Below are 16,559 nucleotides of genomic sequence, written 5' to 3' on the forward strand. Positions count from 1 at the left end.
ATGTCATACAGGTATGCTAGACTGCCTTGCAGACATGCAGAGACAAGCCAGGGCCATGGAGTTTCTCCTCCCACTTCTTCTATAGACAGTGTAGTTCTGTGCTTGGTAGGATGGTGCGTGCTGGTGCCAAGAGCATGGTGGAAACACAAGGGCTGCTCCTCCACATCAAAAAAACCCAACAACCCAATTTTAAGTTTTAGGCACAGAAGCCTCTTTGTGCTTTATACACAGAGCCTGGAGGTTCTCATAAGCCACTTTTATTGTAGTGAGTGCTGTACATGAACTCAAAATCTCCCTCCCAGCCAGGTGCTCCCAGTGTCCAGCTGTACAGACCTATCCCACACCAGCTGGACCACAACGCCCATTTCTGCTGGATGAGGCCCAAACAAGTTACCCGTGTCCCTGTGCTGTGCTCCCAGGCACTGGCTGTGGACAGGGCCACAACCAGGCCCTTATGTAATGCTCTTAGCAGTGCCCAGGCAAAAAAAATACAAAGGCCCCTTGCACTGGGGTACTGTCCGATTTCAAAACTCAAAGTCATTGCATCGGGTTCCCTGCCCATGCACTTTGGCAGGGATGAGTATCACTGCCTTGCAGGCTGGTTTAAATCTGTTCTTCTCCAAGTCTAGGCCACCTCAGCATAGCATAGCAGTCTCAGAAGGCAGTGAGGCACACCTGCAGGAAGAGATCCAGCGGTCAGGGGAGGAGAAGGCACAAAATTAGGGCACAATAACCCCACTTTTAGGCAGGCACAGGTCAAATACTACCCCTGCATCATCACCAACTCATGTCATGTAGGCTTCTATGACAGAAGCCACCTGCCACAGGCATGGGTGGACCAGATCCAGGATTGCACAGGTGATATGACCATACTCCCTTTGGCTGTGTGGGACACGTGCAGTGAAAAGACCTCATTGCATGTGTGCTACATGACTGGAGGGGGGTGACTATAGCCCCTTGCTGTGAATACTATGAGTTCATGGGCACAGGGTCTGCTTGGCAAAATTCCTGCTTTCAGCTCTTCAGTTTGCTGCCATTTACTCTCTCTCCCTCCCCCACACCAGCCTCAGCCCCAGGACTGCAGGCAGACCAACTGCTCAGCTCAGACATCACAGCATACACAGAGCTCCCAGGAGGGTTTCTGCTGACAAGCTGGTGACCTTCAACAGCTTGTTGGGCATGCAGGGTATAGCCAGAGGGAAGTCCCACCACACCACCAAGCCTCCTCTGGATCTTCCCCTGGCCACAAGGAAACCATCTCCCTTCTGCTTGATTCACTGCCATGATGTGGACCACCCCCATTTGGATGGTGGAGCTAAGTCATGCCCCTCTCCAGGGGACTTCCATTGCTTTGCCCCATAAGGAAATGCTGGAGGAAGTGACTGGCCTATCTGCCTGCTAGTGACTTTTATTTCTCAACCAGGCAGCAAGGAGCTCACCTCCCTGAGGACGGCTGGGGATCTGCCTGCCCTAGGACAGCAAACAAAGCACTTCAAGTGAACAGATTAAAGAGCTGCCTTGGACTATGCTGAACCAGTATGGTTTTAGGGTGGAAACAGCCTAGCAAAGCCATGCTGCCAAACTCCTACATTAGTCTGGTCTGCTCTTCCCCATTCCTGCTACCTTTGAAGCCAGCTGGCTCTGGGATATTGGGCAGCTTCCAGATCTCCATGGGCAAAGTCCAGCCAGATCCATCATGCCAGATCTCCCTCCCTGCCTATCTGTACCCATTGTGCATTGCAACACATAACCCACTTTCCAGCTTGAGGACTCTCTCTGGGTCATGTCCCTGGAGGGATGCCACACCACTTTCTCTATGACTGAGAAGTCTGGACCACATCCCTTTCCAATGGCACCACTGGTTCTGCCAAGTAGCAGGACCAGCAATTTGGGGTAAGGGGCGACTTGCAGCAGTGTGGACCATGCTTCTGATACTAGAAAGGGCATCTCTGGGAATCTTGAAGTCTGCACAGACTGAGCAGCAGAGAGGTCTGAATGGAGAGTCATGGGCGGCAAGGTTATACAAGGTAGACATCTCAAAAGCTTTGAGCACAAAGAAGCAGAGGGAACACAGCCCAACATTAACACCCTCAGCTCTGGCTGGGCAGACTGGAGCCAGCTTCCCAGACAGCACTGCAAGGGCAGCCCCATCTCAATTAGCAGAAAGTCAGGGAGGCAGAAGGTCTGAGGGCAGACAGTCCCATCTCAGCTCCCCGTTTATGTGGGCACGAGGTCCTCCCCTCTATCCCAGAGACCCTCAGAGCTCTGCCAAAGACCCCAACTCCTTCCACACTGCTCAGACCTCAACCCTTGGTTTGGGCAGGCCAGCAGTGGCTTCTTGCCCTCCAAGGATCCCATCCCTGCAGCACTATGCTACTCCGAGATCCTTAAGGCTTTTGCCCATACCCCTGGCATTGCCTAGATGCTTCCTATCCTGGTAGAGTCAGGGCAGGGCACATATGGAGGGACTAGCACATCCTGGGAGAGGCAACAACCACTGTCAGCCTACTAGTGCCCAGGCCCTGGTGCCCTTTGCCAGGCAGTGCAGACATTACTCACTCAATCTTGACCTCCAGCCGGTGGATGGTCTGCTTATCTAGGTAGCGGCAGAACAAGGAGAGGAGGTTGCTGGGGAGGACAAGAGGCTCCACCAGAGAGGTCTTGGGCACTTGGGACAGCTCCCTGGCAACCAGGAATACAGTGTCGGTCCTGAAGAGGGGACCAAACCCAGCAGTGAGCACCTGGCTGGCACAGCATGCACTGTAGAGACCCTCTGCCCCCTCCCTGTGGTACCTCACCATTTCTCAAAGTCCCCGCTATGCGGCTCCAGGGGCACATCCGAGGAGAGCAGTTTCTCACCATGGCTCAGCAGCAAGTACAGAAGCGAGATCCCAAACTGCAGGAAAATGCATTTTGGCAGCTCAGAGGAAGAAACACTGCCTCAGCCCCTCACAGCCTTATGGCTACCTGGTCTGGGACCAAGACAGTAGGATTTCACCAAGCCAGAAGGGCCAAATCCCTGAAAGTATCCTGGAGTCCCGCTCTCCATGCCAACTTCCTGGCCTGGACCTGGGACAGATTCCCCCCCCCAACTGCATACCCCTCTCCCCCCAAGATCTTTGCAGAGGGCATTACCCTAACCCAACACACCTGGTTCTTCAGGGCCATGGTGAGTGGCAACTCTATTGAGTCAGGTAGTGGTCTGGTCAGCTCCTGCAGGACCTCAATGAGCTCACTGAAGGTCATCTTGCCCACCATCTCGCTGAGGGGGCCGTAGAGAACTGGAAGTGACTAACAGGGCAGAGAGGGGCCAGTAGGGGGTCAAGACCAACACCCACTGGGATGAGCTGTATTCCTGACTCCTGGAATGTCCCCACCCTGACCCTGCTTCCACAGAGCATCTGCCTGTGCAAGAAAGGCTAGGAAGCTAAGCCAGCCAGTAAGTAGCACTGGGAAGTTTTGCAGAGCTGGAAGAGCATCTCCCCTTGCTATTACAGGGGATGTGGGATCATTCAGGGTTGTGCACCCACAAACCCTCTCAAGGGTGTTAGAGGAAAGTAGAATCGCTTCAGAGACTAGGTCACAGCCTGGTGCAGCTCCCTGACAGGACTCCCTTCTCCAGCTAGAACTGTTTTCTTTCAGTGGCACTGCCCCGCGTCCCCCTCATACCACTGTCCTGTCAATGGGACCAGTCCCTTAAACCAGCTACCAGCCCCCTCCTACTTCCTTCTCCTGAGCTCCCTACCATTGGTCAGTCTCTGCAGTGCTTCTAGAAGGGCCTTTCTAGGGACTTATAAGTGGGTGCTGAGTGAACACAGGGGCCAAGCTTTGCTCAGCCCAGAGCAGGGAGTGGCATAAGGAGTGCATACTGGTGCCCTGACTGTACCCAGCTCCTCCTTGCCCCCTGCATGCTGTTACCTCATCTAGTACATCCTTCCTCATGAGGAATGGCAGGTGGTGGGTGATGGCAACCAGGATCCCCTCGGCCTGCTCCCGTGCCAGGTGGGGCAGCAGCCGTGCCGTCAGCTTCTTGCCCTTCCGCACACACAGCACTTGCAGGAACTCATCCTCTGCCTCCCTGGAGGACAGGGGCTGGAGTTGGTGCAGACTCCATGGGAGCCACGACTCATCCCAGCCTGCAAAGGGACCTGGGGTCGCCAGCAAGGGAGACTGAGCAGGTTCTCTCAAACCCAGAATCTCCGAGACCTTCCTCCCACCAACTCTGTGGTGGTGGTTGGAGCTTCACCAAGGGATTGATACCTGCCCTCAGGCCACCCCTCCCTAGGGGCCAGCAGCATGCGGTGAGGTTGCACACTCATGCGCACCATCCGACTCACTCCTCACTGCCGCACGCCCCAATCTTCAGGGTGTGGAAAATGCGGCCCACTTCACGACTCTTCTTCTCCCGGAAGCGCGGTTGCTGTTCCTCTGGTGCCAGGTTCATTTTCCGCTGTGTTTCCTCCACATCCAACAGCTGCAGAAACATCTGGAGAAACATGACAAGTTAAGGTGGAGAGAGCCTTCATCAGCTCTACACATCCCTCTCCTCCCAGATAGGGAGCCTTCAACCTCATCCTGCAGTATTCAACCCAGTGACTACAGGGCAGGCTTTTCTCACTGGGCAAGACACTCCAGCCAGGCAAGCAACTCTTGTCCACTAAGACACTGTCTCAGTCTGGGTGGAGACCAGGGGTCCTCAAGCCTAGTTTTACTGTATGCTCTCTGCTGAGATCCAACAGCTAAGGAGAGACCATGGATCCTAAATTTGTTTTCCCAGAGTGTGCGTGTGTTGTTGGGGTGGGGGTGGGGAGGGGCACGCAGTGGAAAGACTCCAGCTGTTGTTAAGCCCTGTACTTTCCCAAACACAGGAGGCTTAACTACAAGATGTGTGGCACTGGGTAGGGGGGAAATGCATTTGTGCTCTGTTGTTTTTGGGTTTTTTTAAGCAAGGAAGGATCAGACTAGGCCAGTACTTGGTAAGCAAGACATCAAGGCACCACAGCAGGAGTCAGGTGAGATCCAGCACCCTGATTTTCTGTGCTCTTGTTGGTCCCAGGGGTTTCCAGGCCTTGTGATAATACAGACTGCCTTGGCACTTTAACCAAGTCACAGGCTATGAGCTCCAGATAGATCAACTCCACAGGGGACTGGTGGCATGGGCAAGGATTAACTCATCCACACCAGGACACACAAACCATCTAACTTTCAGAACAGCCCTAGGCAAGCAACTGAGAAAGAAGAATCTCCCAGCAGACAGACCCCTATGAAGGTGCAACATCCCACTGCCAGGAGGCAATCCCACTGTGTAGAAAAGGAGGCAAAGGGGCCAAGAAGCCCTCTTTGCTAAACAGGGAAATCCAAGAAAGCCTAAAGGGCAAAAAAGGGGTACACAGGCTGTGGAAGCAGGGGGTAGCTACTAAGAAGTATACCTCCTTGGCTTGCACTTGCAGGGAATCAGTCAGGAAGGCCAAAGCAGCATTAGAACTTAAGATGGAGACAAAAATTAAGGGCAACAAGAAGTCCTTCTTCAGGTATATGGGGAGCAAAAAGGCAGTGCAGGGCAGCATAGGACTAATACAGGATAGACTAGGGCAGTTGATGACATAGGAGGGACAAAGCAGAGCTCTTCAATGAGTTTTTTGCCTCTGTATTCTTGAACACAGATCTAGACAAATCCCCCAAATGCATTACAGAATGAAGCAGGAGGAACACCAGACCACTTACTGTCAGTGCCAACCTAGTAAAGAGACACTTGGCTGGATGTGTTTAAAATCAGTGGGACTGGATGAGCTCCATCCAAGGGTGCTGAAAGAATTAGCTAGCGTCATAGCAGAGCCTCTGGCACAGCTGTTTGAGCACTCATGGAGTGCAGGTGAGGTCCCAAAGGATTGGAAAAGGGCCAATTGTGGTCCCTATTTTCAAGAAGGGGAGGAAGGAGGATCCAGGTTAGGATCCAGTTAGCCTTCCCTCTATCCTTGGGAAAACCCTTGAAAAAATTATTAAGGATCACATCTGTAGGAGTCCAGCAGGTAATAATGCTGAAGGGCAACAAACATGGGTTCATAGCAGGTAGATCCTGCCTGACTTACTTTGTTTCTTGTTATGACCAGGTCACAAAGTGCTTAGATGCAGGAGTCAAGGTAGATGTCATCTACTTGGACTTTAAGAAGGCCTTCAACAAGGTATCCCATCCTAGTCTCATAAATTGAACAGCTATGCCATAGATGATTACACAGTCATGTGGGTGGCAAATTGGCTTAAGGGTTGTACTCAGAGTGGTGGTAGACAGGTTGGTATTGACCTGGAAAGATGTGGGCAGTGGGGTCCCCCCAAGACTCAGTCCTTGGGCCGATGCTGTTCAATATCTTCATCAATGACCTGGATAAGGGTGTGGAAAGCACTCTTTCCAAATTTGCAGATGACAAGACTATGGGGCAAAGTAAACACACCGATGGGAAAAAACTGAATCCAGGCAGACCTGGACAGGTTAGAGGATTGGGCAGAGAACAATAGGATGCAGTTCAACAAAGTACAAATGCAAGGTGCTGCACCTAGGGAGAGGGAATCGCCAGCACACCTATAGGCTCGGGGATGACCTTCTCAGCAGCACAGCAGCAGAAAGATCTCAGTGTCATTGCCAACTCCAAGATGAATAAGTCGTCAATACGATGAAGTAATTAGCAGAGCTAACCACACTTTGTCATGCATTAGTAGGTGCACCACGAGCAGGTCCAGGGAGGTGATGCTTCCCCTTTATGCAGCACTGGTCAGGCTGCAGCTGAAGTACTGCATCCAATTCTGAGTGCCGCAATTCAAGAGGGATATGGACATCTTGAGTGGGTCCAGAGGAGGGCCATTCATATGGTTACAGGCCTGCAGGGAAGGCCCTATGAGGAAAGGCTGAGGGACCTGGCTCTTTACAGCCTCTGCAAGAGAAGGCAGAGGGGAGGAATCTTGTGGCAGTATACCAATTCACCAGAGAGGGGTAAGCGGCAGCAGGGAATAGGATATGCTGTTTACCAGGGCACCCTCTCTGGAATAACCAGGAACAATGGCCACAAGCTGATAGAGAGCAGATTTAGGTTGGACATCAAAAATAACTTTTTCCACCGTTAGGGTTGCCAGAATCTGGAACAGGCTTCCAAGGGAGGTGGTGCTCTCCCCTACTTTGTGGGGGTGGGGGGTGTGTCTTCAAGAGACTAGACAAGCACCTGGCTGGGGTCACATGACTTCATCACTTTTTCCTGCCACAGGAGGGGGTCGGACTCAATCTACTGAGGTCCCTTCCAACCCTAGCATCTATAATTCCCACAGCACCTTCCAAGGCTGCTTGGAGGTGCTGTCAGACTTGTCCCCAGCTCACTTGGACCCACAGATGTCAGCCTTCCCTCCCCACAGAGGATCTCAGCACTAAGCAACTACACTCACCAAATCCAGACTTAGCAGGGCTGGAGACCTTAGAAAAGGAGCCAAAAGCAAGTTTCTAATGGCACCCACACCTTTCAGCTGGATGGCTCCCAGCTCCCCACATAGCATCTCAGTGGGAGGAGGGATGCATTACTGAGAATGCCACAATAGGGACCAACAAGTCCTCTCACCTTCTCGATCCTGTCCAGTGCTCGAAGCCGCTGGTTCCCTGCAGCCTTTGGATCCAGGAGGGAAGAAAGGAAAATAGTCACCACCTGCATGAGATGCAGCTGCCCTGGCACTGGAGGCTCTGCCCAGACTGCTACCAGAAAAGTATGGATAGCAGATGGTGTCAGGATACAGAGCCCCCAGCTCATCCCTCAATTCCAGCTTGCCTGGGCAGGGTGGAGTCAGCAAAGCTTCCACCCAAGCAAGTTTTCCCTTGGAGAAAGGCCTCATTACCTAGCTCCTTAGCCCAGCTCAGCCCCAATGCTATGCTTAGCTACAGCCCTGTGCACCAGTGTCCTGCTAGCCACAGCAGCCTCTGGAGGGTTGAGCAAGAGGCCCCAGTCTCTCCGGTTAAGCCAGGAAGGGAAAACCTTTTTTTGCAGGTGTTCCACAAAATTAACCTCATGCCCTTCTTGAATGCCACCCTGATCCTGTTCGCTTACCTGCTCTGCTTTCTGCTCCCTGCCCTCTGTGCTGCCTATTCCCTCCCCAGTCTGCCACATGACAGGCTGCCCATACCACTTGTAGCGTCTGTGCTGCAGGTTGACAACTCCTGCTTTAAGTAAATTAGCCAGCAGCTAAGGCCATACTAAGACTCAAGGTGAACTCAGGGGCTGCTGGTCTGTTGTGTGCCCAGGGCTCTGTGGGCAGTCCCCTACATACCTCTTCCAGTAGGGCATGGTGCACAGCATCAATGGCCCTGCGGGGGCTGTAGCACGTGGACATGGCAACCTGGCCCAGTGATCCTGCTATGCGCACCACTGGAAGAGACAGAGATATAGTGTGCCAGGTCTCCCTGTAGCCCCACAGCTTGCTCAGGTCATATCTCATCACCCAAGCCCCTTACCAGAGTCGTAGGTCTCCATCTTCTGGATATAAGGTGTGACTAGCTTGGGAGGCTCCTGCTTGCTCCGGCCCCCAAAAAGCTCCTCCTCTGCCTGCTTTCGCTCCAGCCGGTGGTAATATGCCTGCAAGCACAGGATGGCAGAGCAGTGGTGAGAGAGGGCAGAGTGGGAGCAGCCCCATGGTGAATGACAGGAGCTCTACCCTCCTGCTGGGGAGGAAGAGGGCAGAATTACTGGTCTGGCCACAGAAGCCCACATGGCTCCTAGGGCTAGTGTGTATGGTTTAGCTCTCAGTTGGGATCTTAGCCCTATGCCACCTGTGTCCTGCTATAGTACACCTGCTATAGGCCTGGTCAGGACAGACCAGATGCGCTGAGATGCCAGCCCTGCTCTCAGGCCCAATACCTGGGCTGAGTGTTGGATATGAAGGCCTTGGGGACAGAGCCAGACTGGCTGAGGGGGGCAACCACTTGGTGGCTTCAACCTCCTCCTGCTGGGAGGATCTCCCCTTTAAGCATAGGGGCAGGTAGGAGAAACACTCAGCTGAGCCAGGTGAGGTGTGGGTGAAAGCCCAAGCTTCACCCAGTTGGGGAGGGGCATGCAGCTGTCTCCCTTCTGAAGGGGAGAAGGCACTGGATCCTTCTGCTCACCTGGTAATAGTAGTCATCCAAGTGGGGATTCTCACTCTGCAACTGCATCATCTGCACCTTGATGACCCAGTCCTTCTCCTTGTGAGTCATGAGCCCAGCATAGGGGTCTGCCTTTGGGGACCAGGGCTTCTTGGGGGAGATGCTTCAGGCAAGAAACCACACCCCAGTGTTATTCCCTACAGATACAAACCCACATCACCCAGCCCCTCTCTTGCTACCCCATGTCCATGGACCAGGCAGGTGGGCTATCTGGGGAAAATGGCCAAGGGGAACTGGGAAGCAGGGGAGGCATAGGGAAAGGGAACAGCACTGAGCAAATAAATGGGACAGCCATCCTTTCACAGGACCCAGAAGTTTGAGTAAACATGTGGGTTGCTCCTTCCCTCCAGCCCTTGTCCACTTTGGGAGGGGATGGCCCCATTTCTCTGCATTGTGCCTGGGCCCTCCGTCCCCAGTCCTAGATCCTCCCTTCTCAGGCTGAGCCGGTGAAGGCAGGTGCAGGATTCAGGACAAGACTCCCCATACCAGAACTGACCCCACCATCAGGGTGTGTCCCACCCAGTTAACTGGTTTCCCCTGAAACTCTGGGTCTTCACTTGTCTCCCCTTGCTTGACCTCATTTGCATGGGAAAAGGGAGGCCAGACTTCTCCTCCTGCCCAGCTGCTCTTCACCCTTCCCTCTCCCTGACCTTTCCAGCCATGTAAGGATGTGGCAGTGGGAGTCGCCCATAGAAACAAGGCTCTGCAGGGAGAGTGCGCCTCAAGTCTACCAACAACTTTACCTCTGCACCTGCCCTTGCTGCTGCCGTTGGTTCAGGATCCGTTGATGCTGGGGGTGCAGCTGAGTCATGTGGCTGGGCACACTGCAAAGGAATCCAGGGGAGGGCAAGATCCAGTGACAAGGAAGGCCTGGCAGTGGTTGGACACCAGGCAAAGAGCACAGCTGGCCACTGACTTTCACAGAAAGGCAGCTCCACCAGCAGGCTAAACTAACATCTGTGGGGTTCACTAGCCACACAATGCCTCCCCTAGCCCTCCATCCATCAGGGGCCTAGGGTTTCAGCTTTCATTTCAGAATAGTCTCTCTCCAGTTGTCTTCACCTGCCACAGTTGAGGGGATGGAGACCGCTTTCCCCCCTGGCCCTCCCTTCCAGCACATTTAGGAACTGCAAGACTTGGATGTTGCACCTGCCAGCTCCATACCTGAACTTCCCTTGGAGGCCAGCTGACGGACTAAAGAAGAGTGAGGGGTCCAGAGAGGGCGACATGGGGCCGAAGCGCATACCCAAAGGCTGCGTTGGTGTCCTGATATTGGGTGACATGGGCCTGAAGGGCATTGGAGATGTGTACTCTGAGCTCTGAAAGGGGAGGAAAGAAGCATTAAGGACCTAGAGCAAGAACACCTCTTGAATACCTCTCCCAAAGGAGTCCACTGCCTTCCAGAATAGTCATGTTTGAGCCCCTGTGCTCCTGCACCCACTGCCTCTTGATTAGTTGGCAGAACCACTCATCTCACTGAGGGGACTGCAGAGAGTAGGATGGGGCAGAGAGGAACCTGCACAGGTAGCCAGAGACCACTTCTGGGACTTTGGCATTTTGCAGCAGATCCAGCCAGGATGGTGACTGGAGAAAGAACCTGATGCAGTCCTCATGCATATGGAGTCAGCAAGTGACCTATTCACAGGTCTCAGGAGCTGGCCCAGCCCCTGCCCACCCCTGTCCCACAGCCTGTCAGGAATCACCATCAATGCTGGCCTCTGCATCATCCAGGATGATGCATCCGAGGGGCTTGGGATGCCATGGGAAGGAGGACAGCCATGTTGTTTGGGAAGAGGAAGCTCAAAATAATGTACACAGAGCCCTTGCCTGGACATGCCCCAGAAGCCAAAAAGGAATGATTTTTGGGATTAAAAGGTGTTTGACTTGGACTAAGGGAGTTACTATGCAACCCACCTATGGAACTCCCTCCTGCAGGAGAACAGTCCAGTAATAACCACCACCTGATCCTCTCAACAAGAACTCTTCAGGAAAACTCCCGCAGATGTTACAAGTGCTGCTCCTGCCACTCAGTGCAGAAAGCTCTCCCAATTAAGACACTCAGGAGACACTCTTCCCTCGTACAGAGCAGGACTTGCAGCCAGGCTGGTCAGGTTCAGTGCTTTGGCCAAAGCCTCCCATACAACCCCAGCAGGTGATGGGTTGGTTAGCTGCAACCCTGTCTAGTCCTTGTGTATTGGCACCCACAGGAGGCTGTGGCCAAGAGAGTAGCAGCAGCAGCCACCGCCACCACCCAGTGCCTTACCTGACTGGGAGTGAAGAGAGGAGAAGCTCTGCGGGGTGGCGTGAAGGGCCGAGGGGAGTACAGGGAGCGAGGCATCATGGGAGACTGCTGCACAGGAGACAGGGAGTGTTACTGGAAGCAGAGCTGTGGCAAGCTAATAGGTTGGGCTCAAGGTGCCAGGCACCCAAGGCCTGCCCAGCAGTGTGCCTTGCTATATCAGCATTTGTAGGTATAAATGAAATGGAACAGGAGGCACACAGGGATGTTACAGTAGTCTGGCTGCTGTAAGAGGGCAGCACAGCATGCAGGCTACCTCAGCAAGGTACAGAGAAACTCCAGAGAGAAGAGTCTCAAGGCATAGCTTGCTCTTGGTTTCACATGTGACAGAAGAGGGGGAGATGGTCACAATAGGACAGACAACAGGAGTCCCTTACCTGCCGCATGAACCGCTGAGGGAAGGATTTAGGGGACATCATCCTGAAGTTTGGGCGCTTGAGTCCTGGGGAGCCTGGGTACCCTCTCTGCACTGGGGAGCCAAGGAAGTCCAGGCTCATGTGAGATGTGGGGGGGACCCTTTCCAGCACTTGAAGAATGGCTTTGTCCTATGGGGAATGGGGGAACACTATGAAAGAGCCATTGCATTATGTCCCAGGCACGTGGGGGATCCAAGGGAGAGAGGCTCTTACAATCCCTGCCATCCCCCCTACTAGGGACTAGGTTCCATCACCACTGCTTGCTGACCCAAACAGATCAAACTTGTCCTTTAGGCCACCCATAATCCTGGGTGGAAGCATTAGCTAAGAGCAGCTGGGAGCACTGGCTAAGAGCAGCAGAGCCCAAACTCCAGTAGCCACCACAAGCATGCTAGGCCACAACTCCAAGCTATATAAGTGGCTAACCATCTTCTCCTCGGAAAGCAGCTGAAAAGGCCTCCTCCCACACATGCCCGGGCCACGGGCTGGAGGGGGCACAGGCCAGAGAGAAGAGGACCTGCTCTGACAGAGCTCTTGCTACAGCCACTTCCTCTGGCTGGGGGCCATGAGAGGGGCCATGTTCTGTGCCTGGAGCAGGCTGGCTCTCCCAATCCCCTCAGGAGCTGTGCAGCTGGAGAAGTGTCAGCCCTACAAAGATCCCAAGCCCCACTGGAGCATCAGTCCAGCTGCACAGGGTAGGCAGTTTCTCTCCCATGAGCCTTTGTGCACTAGCCTGCTCTTGGAGAACCTCTCAATACCTCACTGATACCTTGAGATCCCATTTTCCCTCTATGCCAACAGACCTGCATCAAGCTCCTTCCCGCTAGAGGAGCAGCTCCTGCAGGCCATGCTTAGAAGCCATCCAATGTCAGCCCTCCCCAAAACCCAGCAAGCACTTTGGCTTGGACCCTGGGTGCCCCCTGCTGCCCTAGAGGTACAGAGGGGCCCACAGTGCTGCAACCTGCAGCCCTTCTGGATGCAGGAGAGAAGGCAAAGGGCAGTGCTCACCTCCAGCATGTGATGTGATGGGATACTGCCAGGGGATGAAGACCACACATCTGCAAGCACCTGGAAGGCAGCAGGAGCTAGTCAGGGGAAAAAAAAAAAAAAAAAAAAAAGGACTCCCCAGGAAAAGATAGAGGGGCCAAAAGGGAGAATATCAGGGGGAGGACAGGGCACAGGCAGGAACAGCTTAAATGCCAGCCCCTGCCTGCAGAAGGCACTATGGGGACCTGAGCAAGAGTCATAGTTGTGCCAGAGAGCTCCTCCACTTCGTCCCAGGTTTCCCAGCAGGGGAGCTATAGGGACACATAGGGAAGGAATCAGGCAGGAGGACCCACAATGTGGTGGGAAGCCTATATCCCCTCCCACCCCATCTAACCCTCCAGCAGGGAGCATTCTCTGGTAGGAGGCAGGAGCAGACATGGCGGACTGAAGACAGGACGCTTGCTGCTTACCAAATCATCTGCTTTGTACCCTTCCCAGCTGGAGCCAATGCTGCTGTCCACAACTGCTGAGTCCAGACTCTGCAGGGCAAAGGCGAGAGCTTGAAAGGGCAGAGGAGACCAGCATTCAGCTCCCAGGGGGCAGGCAGCTGGAGGAGTCACCCCTGGATGCTGGGAAAGGGGCAAGCTTTCCCTTCTCTCCCTCCTGCTCCAGGGAGAGGGGTCAGGGACTTGCCCTGGAACCTAATAGCAAGAGCAGAGTTGGGGGAAGGACTGGGCTTAGTGCCTGGCACCCTAGTGGCACAAGGGAGAAGGGGCCTGCAGCAGGAAAATGTTGTGCCACTTCCCAGCAGACCCCATGCCCCAGCTGGGGTCCTCCCACTTGGATGAGGCACAGCCCAAGGCAATGGGCCAAGTCAGGCGGTTTCATAGTTGATAGGGTCGGAAGAGACTTGGCAGGGGGTTGGACTTGATGATCTGTTCATGGCAGGAAAGAGTACTGGGGTCAAACAACCCCGGCAAGGTGCTCACCCAGCCTCCTCTTAAAGACCCCCAGGGTAGAAGCCAGCACCACTTCTCTTGGAAGCTGGTTCCAGATCCTAGCCACCCGGACAGTGAAGTAGCGCCTCCTGATGTCTAGCCTGAATCTACCCTCTGCCAGCTTGTGACCGTTATTTCTTGTCACTCCTGGTAGTGTTCGGGGGAACAGGGACTCTCCCAATGCCTGCTGGTTCCCCCGACTAGTTTGTAAACAGCCACTAGATCCCCCCCCTCAGCCTTCTCTTGTGGAGGCTGAACAGGTTCAGGTCAAGGTGAGATCCCTTGTCCAAAGGCACGAGAGCCAACCATGCTCCTAGACCCAGTCAGAGCTAGGGCTGGGCCTGGGCCTTACCTCCAGGGTGGGCTTGCCATGCACTGCTCTCATCACTGCTGGGTCTCCCAGGTCATTCTGCTCCTTGGAGTCCCCGTCATCATGGTGGTGCTGCTGCTCCTCTTCCTCCTGCTCATCATCGTCCTCCTCTTCATCCTCTTCCTCCTCCACCTCTACCTCTACTTGCTCATCTGCCCCTAGCTCTCCCTCTTCCTCCATGTCACCATAGTCCTCTAGCTGAGTCCCAGGCTCCCCTTCATGCTCTTCCTCTGCCTCATCCATCTCCTCCAGAATAGAAGACTTCTCTTCTGTCTCAGGCCCAGGCTCCTCCACAGCCTTGTTCTCCTCATCCTCCTCCATCACTGTCCCTTCTTCAATACTCTTGTCCATGGGACTTGGCTCAGGGTCTTTATCTTGAGGGGCTGGAGCTTTGGCCACCTCCTCTTCCATGGAGTCTCGATCTTCAAAAGCAAGCAGAGCTCTAGTCAGGAGATGGGTCATTGGGGGACTGCCTGGCAGCTCCATGACAGACCCTTTGGGTAGTCTGAAGGGTTGCCTGAATAAGCTCTGCCTTCCCCCCCCCCCCCCCACTGGTACCAGTCAAAAGCTAATGTAGTGGGGACCAGCTTTTTTGCCAGAAGTGCCACAAATTACCTCAGCACCCTTCCCAAGTGCCATCTGATCCCTTTCCTCTGCCTCACCTGCTACTCTGCTTTCAGTTCCCTGGCCCATCTGTTGCTCTTTCTGCTTCCTTCCAAGTGTGCAGCATGCCACACAGTCCGCCTGTTCCACAGGCTGTCCATACATTAGCTTAGGGGTGGCCATCAAGCCTCCTACTCTAACAATATGAAGACTCGGATCTCTGCACCATGAGCCTCTCTTCTCCCACCCCTCCCAGCCTACCTGCTAATATTGAAGCCTTCCTGGGCCCACAGTTATTTTTCCTCAAGACCAGAGCCCCTCCCTACCTAACCCAAAGGTCATGTCATTGTACAGGTCAATCTCTTCATCCTCCTCAGCCATTTCCTCCAGCAAAGGTGCATCTTCTGCCAGAAGGTAATCTTCTAGGACCTGGGAATGGACAGAGTGAGAAGAGCAATAGCATATCCCAGTCCCTTCATGAAGCTAAATGGTAGAGGTAGGAGACAGTACCACTTGCCTGGAGCCAGAGGCATGGGCTTCACGCAAAAGGAGCGCCCCAGTATTGACAAAACACCCTTCCAAACAACTGCAGATGGGGCAATTCCCTGCTGGCCAGCTCAGGACCAGCTGTACTGCTCACATACCTCCAAGGTACTAACTGAAAAGTGAAAGGAGATGGTCCTACTTTTTGTAAACTTTCATCCCTCCCTGCATCAATCAGTAAGAGAGGCACCTTCCTTCAGTATGCTTTAAACCTTCAGGGCCCAATCCCGCCACAAGTTGCATGGGGTCAGAGAGTGCCAAGAAGCCCAGCGCAGGGGCCGGGGCAAGGGGCCCGACATAGAGCAGGAGCCCACCGGGGCCTGGCAGGAGCGAGCTCGTGGGGAGCCGGCACCCGCAGGAGCAGCCGCACTTGGGCCACGTTGGAGAAGCTGCGGCAGAGGTGCCGGGGATCTGCGCGGGGTCAGTGGGACAGCGCAGGCACCTCCCACCCTCCTCCTGCACCTCGGGGCTGGAGCGCGAAGCCGCGGAGCAAGAGGCACGTGCAGGTGCCCAACAGGGGCCGGGGCGCCCGGAGCTGCGAGCAGCCACCCTCGGGGCAAGGAGGCCGCCACCCCGGGGCTTCTCCTGCACCACACCCCACCCACAGCGCCGCGGGGCAAGCCCGGGGGGGAGGGGGGGGGGGCAGCCGCTGAGGCAGGTGCAGGTACGGCGCTGGGGAAGACTCCTCGGCGTCCCCGGGACGGGACAGCTAGAAGAGCAGGGGCAATGGTGGAGAACACTTACAACCGGGTCGCCGCTCCCCGCCATCCTCCAGTCGCCGCTCGCCTCCACGGGGCTGGCCCCGGCAGCTGCCGCTTTTTAAAGGGTAGTGGCACAGGGAGTGAGGCTCCCCCGCAGGCGCATGCGCAGCGCCTGCCCTTCCGTACAACAACATGGCGTCTCCCAGGCGGCGCAAGGCGAGCGCGCCTGCGCACTCCAACGCGCGTCTTCCCCAGCTGGGGGCTGCCTGCCATCGCCACGTGGGCTCTCGCGTGCAGGCTGCGGGTGCAGTGGGTCTTTCCTCCCGCTGATATAAGCGGTGAGAGGGAGGAGCAAAGGTCTTAGCTGCGCTGTGGGAGGTCGGGGTATCGCACTTCTGTTCTGTTTGTGCAGCGCCGGCCGAGCACAGGGGTGAGGCTTGGTCCCTGCCTGGGGTGCCTAGCTGCTATTGAGG

General features: G+C 54.8%; 1 protein-coding gene across 3 annotated transcripts; it reads right to left on the reverse strand.

The window, feature by feature from the left end:
• Positions 1 to 241: 241 nt before the first annotated feature.
• Positions 242 to 16,235, reverse strand: PATL2 (PAT1 homolog 2). Of its 3 annotated transcripts, XM_019477832.2 has the most exons (20): positions 16,130 to 16,219; positions 15,360 to 15,500; positions 15,169 to 15,271; positions 14,222 to 14,661; positions 13,342 to 13,410; positions 12,893 to 12,952; positions 11,846 to 12,013; positions 11,433 to 11,519; positions 10,334 to 10,488; positions 9,913 to 9,993; positions 9,131 to 9,272; positions 8,483 to 8,603; positions 8,299 to 8,396; positions 7,599 to 7,643; positions 4,338 to 4,486; positions 3,919 to 4,078; positions 3,151 to 3,291; positions 2,799 to 2,896; positions 2,560 to 2,709; positions 242 to 675 (listed from the first exon to the last, which is right to left on the reverse strand). In XM_019477832.2, the coding sequence occupies exons 3-20, from the start codon at positions 15,221 to 15,223 to the stop codon at positions 636 to 638; spliced, it is 2,259 nt and encodes a 752-aa protein (XP_019333377.1). In that variant the 5' UTR covers positions 15,224 to 15,271; positions 15,360 to 15,500; positions 16,130 to 16,219; the 3' UTR covers positions 242 to 635. The 3 variants fall into 3 exon arrangements, with proteins under 3 accessions (XP_019333377.1, XP_014455446.1, XP_006260961.2); XM_014599960.3 differs by lacking the exon at positions 15,360 to 15,500 and having other exon boundaries at positions 11,433 to 11,516; positions 16,130 to 16,235; XM_006260899.4 differs by lacking the exon at positions 15,360 to 15,500 and having other exon boundaries at positions 16,130 to 16,235.
• Between the last annotated feature and the right edge of the window lie 324 nt (positions 16,236 to 16,559).

Source organism: Alligator mississippiensis, chromosome 11 (assembly GCF_030867095.1).
Source record: "Alligator mississippiensis isolate rAllMis1 chromosome 11, rAllMis1, whole genome shotgun sequence".
NCBI classification, from domain to species: Eukaryota; Metazoa; Chordata; order Crocodylia; family Alligatoridae; genus Alligator; species Alligator mississippiensis.

Coding starts and splice junctions, on each gene's coding strand:
- PATL2 (XM_006260899.4), bottom strand. CDS start 16,153: ATGGCGGGGAGCGGCGACCCGGTT. Junction 3,292..3,918: donor GGAAGGATGTACTAGATGAG/GTAACAGCATGC, acceptor CTGCCCTGTTAG/TCACTTCCAGTTCTCTACGG. Junction 2,710..2,798: donor AGCGGGGACTTTGAGAAATG/GTGAGGTACCAC, acceptor TCCCCTCTTCAG/GACCGACACTGTATTCCTGG.